This window comes from Mastomys coucha, unplaced genomic scaffold (assembly GCF_008632895.1).
Source record: "Mastomys coucha isolate ucsf_1 unplaced genomic scaffold, UCSF_Mcou_1 pScaffold5, whole genome shotgun sequence".
Classification (NCBI taxonomy): Eukaryota; Metazoa; Chordata; class Mammalia; order Rodentia; family Muridae; genus Mastomys; species Mastomys coucha.
This window is the reverse complement of record NW_022196911.1, coordinates 98,504,229-98,510,270: the sequence shown is the minus strand read 5'-3', so window position 1 is coordinate 98,510,270 and position 6,042 is coordinate 98,504,229. Positions and strand designations below refer to the sequence as shown.

Sequence of the window (6,042 nt, the reverse complement as noted above, 5' to 3'; positions counted from 1 at the left end):
TCTCCCACCTCTGAGTTCCAGACCAAATCTGATGATTGCCCTTCTTTGTATCCCCTCTTATGTTTGTTTTAGCTTGGCCCCGAGGATCTGAGAGCTCGGGCCAGGCAGTATTCTCAGCCCTGATCGTTCCTTGTCTAAAGATGATGATCTTCTGTGCACTGCTGTGGCTGCGGTGTCTTGGGGGTACGTGTACACCTTTGAGGGTCCCCAGTCAGACACAGTGGCCCATACCTGTTATTTCAGCACTTGGGAGGCTGAGGCAGGAGTGCCTTAAATACCAGGCCATCCAGGACTACACAGCCAAGTTCCAGCTTCACAAAAAAACAACAAAAAGCTGGCCTCTCCAGGTGCGATGGCACACACCTTTAATCCCAGCACCAGAGAGTTGATGGCAAGCAGATCTGAAACCTGCTTGGTTTACATAGTGAGCTCTGGAGGCCAGAGGCCTTGTCTTAAAAGCTTCCCACCTTAGGGGTACCCAGACTGATAGGGGTGGAAAGTTGTCTGTGTGGGGCCCAGTGTGTTGGGGTGAGAACAAAGATCATGTCCCCTAGGACAGGCCAAGGTGGTGTCACTGGGGCAGGGTTGCCCACTTACCAGCTCTGGCATAACAAATGGGCTACAGCTCTTGGGCTACAGTGGAGCTGGGTAGGCCCATGGCCAGCAGGTAACCCACTGAGGCACACCCTCAGAGCACTGCCAGGGGTTAAGACAGTATTAGAGGGGTTGGATCCAAAAAGCACCTGCAGATCTGCAGAAGCTGAAGCCCCCCACCCACACCAAGGATGATCGCCCCGTGTGGTCCCACAGGGCAGGCCCATCCTCCTCCTCCAGGCATGGTTACCTTGACTAAGAGACCTGTTATGGAGCCCCACCGCACTCCAACAGATGAAACCACTTGAGTCCTCTGGTTTTTATTTGCCTAATCTCTCCCCACATAGGTACCAAGGAAGGGTGACTTCAGAGGGTACACAGGGTTAGACCAGAGGCAGGGCAGCAGGAATGCCAGGGCTGGGCCACCTGCTCCTGAGGCAAGTGTGGAAGATGAGCAGAAGGGACCAGGCAGCCTTCAGAGCCACCAGGAAGGAGCAGAGTCCCCAGGGGACTAGCGACCTGTAACCTGGGTGTCCCTCATGGCCCCACCACTTCCCCATGCAGCTCCTGCATCCTTGGCAGGAGGCTGAAGCAGGAAAGAGGCGTGGGTCGACCCGAGGCTAGGTGGGTGGCACTCTTGATGGTTGGCCTGGGTTGGGGGACTCATAAGGTGGCAGTTGTCCATGGCCCCTGGCAGGTGGGGGGCCTTGCCCTTGCTGCTCCTCAGCTGGGGCTGAGCGCTGGGCTGCCCTCAGGGCTGTCGCTCACCAGGCATTCGTTGGATTTGAAGCTCGCCAGGGACTTGCAGCTGGGGATGGAGGCCAGGGAGCCGCAGAGGCCCAGCATGGAGGGCGTGGGGTCCTTCCCTGGGGAGAGAGGGTGGGTAAGGCCGGGCCAACCAGGCTGCGTGTATGTGGGGAGGAGGTCCTCGGTGGTGGGCAGAAAGGGGGCAACTCTCAGGTCATCCCCAGAAGACGCGGCTTCTTCTGGAGCATCTGCCATTTTTAATTAAACCTTGATTGAACATTCCTTGCACAGGGCTTGATACACTGTGTCATAAACCATCAGTTTATATCTCTGTCTCCCCAAGGTTCAGCCTCTCTTTGTCCATTTATTAAGCACACAGTGAGCATTTGCTCTGTTTCACACTCTGGGGATACAGAGAATGGACAAGACATGGTCCCTGCCCTCATGGAGCTCACAGTCTGATGGGGGAGACACACGCACAGTCACAAACACGATGTGGTGGGTTACATGTCCAAAGCCTGCCTTGTCTCAAAGGTTGAGTTGTCTGACACAGTATAATTATGCCTCTATATATTAAAAAAAAAAAAAGAAAGAAAAAGAAAAAAGGAAGTCCAGGCATGGGGAAAACTAGGAAGGGAGTAACCAAGGAGAAGTCAACACAAAATGCATGCGTTGAAGTCCTGGGCATTCACTCGGAGGGAGCCACTAATTTGGTTCTGAGCTTCCTGGCAGCCGAAGAAAAGGGGAAACATAGGTCAGGCAGGCAGTTCAGTGTGCGCGTGGGAAGAGCAAGCTAGGCTGAGGATCCCCAGAGGATGAGGCTTGTGAGGGTGTCCTGACACTAAAAAGCCATGGAGCCCTCTCCATACATGCATGCTGGAGGTTCTTTTTGCCAACGTCCCTATTTTACAGATGGAAATATGGGTCAGCAAGGTGCAGAGACTGACCAAGTTTACAGGGGGAAGAGGTGCAGCCCAAGCTTGCACTTTTTTGTTTTGAAACCCCAAGCCAAGCAGAAAGGGTTGAGAGAATATGGGGTTCAGCCATGGCCTTACTACTGGCCCTATCCCCTTTTCTGAAGTGCCAAGGTAAGTGTTTGTGGGTGGGGTGCGCTCACCGATGGGGCCCCAGGGTTCCTCGTCCCTCTTGCTCTCTCCCAGGCGATGGGAGTCTGAGCTCAGGCTGGCCTCTGCAGAGAGTGGCTCCGTGCTCATGAAACTGTGTCTACAGCAGAACAGAAAAGTGTGCAGGGTGTGACCCAAAGCTCCAGGCCCCACTTCCTGGAACTGGGGTAGGGAACAGCATTTGGTTGATTGAAGCTTACCTCCGATACAGCTTGGAGTTGCTGGCACCCTCAGGCCTATTGAGTGTGCTCAGGGAGGGCCACTGGTTGACCAGGGGTGTGGTGAGCTCCTTGGAACCCTGGGCCAGGGGGGCATGGTCACCGGGGATCAGACCTGTCCTGGGAGGGGGAGGGGGATCAGGCCTGGCTGGGAGAGGGAAGCAAGACTCAGCAAAGGTGAGGGCCAGGGCTTAGAAAGGAAACTTGAGTGGTAAAAAATGGGATCTATACTGCTCAGGGAGGATGGCACAAGTTTGGAATTACTGCACTAGGATCTTTGAGGTAAGAGACTCAAAAGTCTGAGGCCTCCTCCTTAGTAAGGCCATGTTTGTGGTGGCCAGGATTAGTGTACTCAGGATGGAGTGTTTAGGAGTCAGTTGGGATGATGCAGGGAGGAGAGTGGAAAGGGTGGGTACTCTTGAAGGGGTGGGATTTGTGCTAGCTAGCTGGGTCAGGTTCAGGGAGGAAATGTTCCAGGTTGTGGGGCAGGGAGTGTCACTGGGTGATGCCCATCAGCGTCCTGAACAATGGGGGTGGCACACGATAAAACCGAAAGCTGCTAAGGTCCTGTGAGGAATGTCTGGGGTCTCTAGCTGATGGGAATTGGAAGCTGCGGGGTCTTAAGTGGGGGGCAGGTAATGTTTGGCTTGGGAAAGGAGATGGGATGGGTGAGCTGATGCGAATTGGATGTCAGTCAGGATCCCATCCAATGGAGTCATGGTTGGGGTTCTCAGGGGTCAGGGCGGGAGGCGGGCTCACAGCTGCTCCTGCAGCTCCAGGATCACGCCTTCCAGCTCCCGCTTCTCACGCTGATTTTGTGCCGCTGCCTCCTCCAGCTGCAGCTGCAGCCGCCGGTTCTCTGCCTCCAGGTCCTTCAGCTGCGACTCGCGCAGACGTACCAGCTCCTCCAGGTATCCCTGCGGGGCGCCGGCTCAGCCCGGACGCCCAAAGGGGTCCCAGCTGGAGTCCCAGCCCCAGGCCCTGCCCCCACTGCGCCCAGCTCCCCGCGCCTCGCCCCGCGCACCTTCTGTGCGTAGACAATGCGAAACTTCTGTTCCATCTTGTGCCACTTGTTGTACCAACTGTCTTCATCGGTGACGAGAGGCAGGTAGGGGTGCTCTGGTGAGTTGTCCTCGCTGGTGCTGCTCTCTGCACTGTGTCTCTCCTCCTCATCCGTCAGGTAGTCGTAGCTTAGGAGCGGGGGTGGGGGGGAGCAGTGGGTGGGGCCGGCTCCGCCCCACCTCGCCCCACTAGCAACCCAACTCCGACCCTTGGGCAGTGACACCAGGATGACTCTCGGCGCCCTTTAGCTACCCATCTCCTCACCCACCGCAATAACCAGGCTGCTCACCTTTGGGTGAATTTTAGGTAGGGTGTGTAATCGATGACCACCGGCGTCTTCCCGTCCAGGACTTCGCCTTTTAGACAGAAGCTGGGGCAGAAGAGCCACAGGGGTGGGGAGAGGGAATGAGGGGCCTTGGACAGTTGTGGGTGAGAAAGTCCCCTTCACCACCGCCAAGCAGACCCCACCTGAAGTCGATGGCGCTGAGCCCGATCAGCATCCCTGTGAGGACAGTGGCTTCCTCCCGCAGCATGATGGCTCCGGAGTCATAGAACCGTCTGCAGGGAGAAGAAAGCTGAGACTCCAGGGAGCCTCCCCCTAACCTAGGATTCCTCTGCCTGGATTAGTTATTACAAACCTTCCCTAGAAGAAGGAGACTCCTTCCAGCTTCCTACCTCAGTGGGACTAGCACCTGCCCCTGTCTCTATCACAATACCTGTGTCCTGACTAGGAACAGTTTTCTGTTCTCCAAGCTAAGCAACCCCTATCAAAACACTGGGTCACCTCAATCCTTTAAATCGGGGAGCAGTCTTAGTCTTAGTGCATGTCACACATACAGCGAGTGAGGTCCTCAAAAGACAATTTACTCTGAAATAAGGTGGGCTAGGGATAGAATGTAGTATAAAAAAATTCAGATGGCTTGGGCGGTGGTGGTGCACGCCTTTAATCCCAGCACTTGGGAGGCAGAGGCAGGCGGATTTCTGAGTCCGAGGCCAGCCTGGTCTACAGAGTGAGTTCTGGGACAGCCAGGACTACACAGAGAAACCCTGTCTCGAAAAACAAAATAAAACAAACAAATAAAAAAAATCAGATGGGGGAGGGGAGACTCCCAATCGCTTCCCCAACCCCAACGGGCACACTCTGCCCTATGATCTCTGATCCTCAGGGCCCACTTCTCAGCAAGCCTCGCTCTGAGCACTGAAGCTCTGCACACGGGGCCAAGAACAGAGCGGCTGCCTTTGTTTGCAGAGCTGGCAGGGATATGTGTTGTAGGTCATGGCGTGAGGCCAAGTAAAATGGCATGTGACTGAGGTCTCTGGAGTCCAGTCACCAAGTCATCTGCGGGAAGCCAACTATCACTGCATGCCGGAACTTGTAGTCCAGGTATTGGAGTTTGCTATGGGGACCCGAGGCTTAGGCAATGAGTGTGCATACTGCTGTCTGAGAGGTCCGACCTGGTAGTTCGGTTGTCCCGAAGAGCTGTGGTGATGTATTCTGACATACGTTTCTCCATCAGAGCCACCCGGATCCATGCCCGGCCCTGAAAAGCATGATCACCTTTAATTGTCACAGAGGGACCTATCTGTCCCTCTGGTATGATTCCCATTCTGAGTGCTGTGAGCAAGCGGTAAGGAGGGGACCCTTCTGTCCCAGGGCAGGGGTCAGGTGTGTTGACTCCGTTACGGCCCCTCACCTTGGCCCGAGCTGTACTGATGTTCTCCATGTTCTCAATGCTGCTCACACAGTTGTTGGGCACTTTGCTGCAGGCCAGCCGGATATAGTCCCAGAAGCCCCGCTGTCCATCTGAGCTGAACCAGCTCGCTGGCCCTGCTGGGGCACAAGCTGAGCCAGGGCAGGGAGAGGACTCAGCGATACCAGGGAGTTTGGAAAAGGTCCATGTCACAAAGCACCTGCATGCATAAGCCTAAGCCACCAGGCACACAGGTACTGCCTCTCCAGCATAAGCAGCAGCTTGCCAGCAGAGAGAGAGCTGCATGCACAACGATGGAGCTGTGGGTACACGGCCCTCTCCCAACACTATGCTTTACTTTCTATGTACAGCCCAGAATGGGGCCCAGGACCAGGGATGGATATTAGAGCACAGGATGGTAGCTGGAAGCCATAGGCTGGGGTTGGAAGGGGTAGGTGATGGCCTACCTTTAAATCGGTGGCTGAGGATCTGCTCTAAAATGGCTGCGAAATTAACAAACTCCTCGGATGAATCATCAATGGGTTCTGCTGTGTACTTCTCTAGCAAGGTTTTCACAGAGAACCTGGGTTGGGGGGGAGGGGAGGA

The 6,042-nt window shown here is 55.2% G+C and overlaps 2 protein-coding genes across 11 annotated transcripts in view; one reads left to right on the top strand and one right to left on the bottom strand.

Moving 5' to 3' along the window:
- The window catches only part of Slc25a39 (solute carrier family 25 member 39), a 5,599-nt gene extending 4,415 nt beyond the window's left edge, over nucleotides 1-1,184 (top strand). Inside the window, exons 12-13 of the mRNA XM_031354075.1 lie at nucleotides 73-183; nucleotides 1,159-1,184. Coding sequence (XP_031209935.1) covers nucleotides 73-183; nucleotides 1,159-1,184 — 137 coding nt within the window. The remainder of the gene's footprint in view (nucleotides 1-72; nucleotides 184-1,158) is intronic.
- Rundc3a (RUN domain containing 3A) overlaps nucleotides 899-6,042 on the bottom strand; it is a 9,866-nt gene continuing 4,722 nt past the window's right edge. The window contains exons 2-11 of one of the 10 annotated variants that reach the window (XM_031352839.1): nucleotides 5,904-6,019; nucleotides 5,440-5,588; nucleotides 5,201-5,286; nucleotides 4,214-4,303; nucleotides 4,035-4,115; nucleotides 3,708-3,873; nucleotides 3,443-3,600; nucleotides 2,666-2,827; nucleotides 2,459-2,565; nucleotides 899-2,066 (exon numbers count right to left, since the gene is read on the bottom strand). In XM_031352839.1, the coding sequence (XP_031208699.1) occupies nucleotides 2,047-2,066; nucleotides 2,459-2,565; nucleotides 2,666-2,827; nucleotides 3,443-3,600; nucleotides 3,708-3,873; nucleotides 4,035-4,115; nucleotides 4,214-4,303; nucleotides 5,201-5,286; nucleotides 5,440-5,588; nucleotides 5,904-6,019 (1,135 nt within the window). In that variant the 3' untranslated portion in view covers nucleotides 899-2,046. Of the gene's footprint in view, nucleotides 2,067-2,458; nucleotides 2,566-2,665; nucleotides 2,828-3,289; nucleotides 3,601-3,707; nucleotides 3,874-4,034; nucleotides 4,116-4,213; nucleotides 4,304-5,200; nucleotides 5,287-5,439; nucleotides 5,589-5,903; nucleotides 6,020-6,042 lie in introns of those variants that run through there. The other 9 variants (XM_031352836.1, XM_031352841.1, XM_031352833.1 and 6 more) reach the window with 9 other exon arrangements.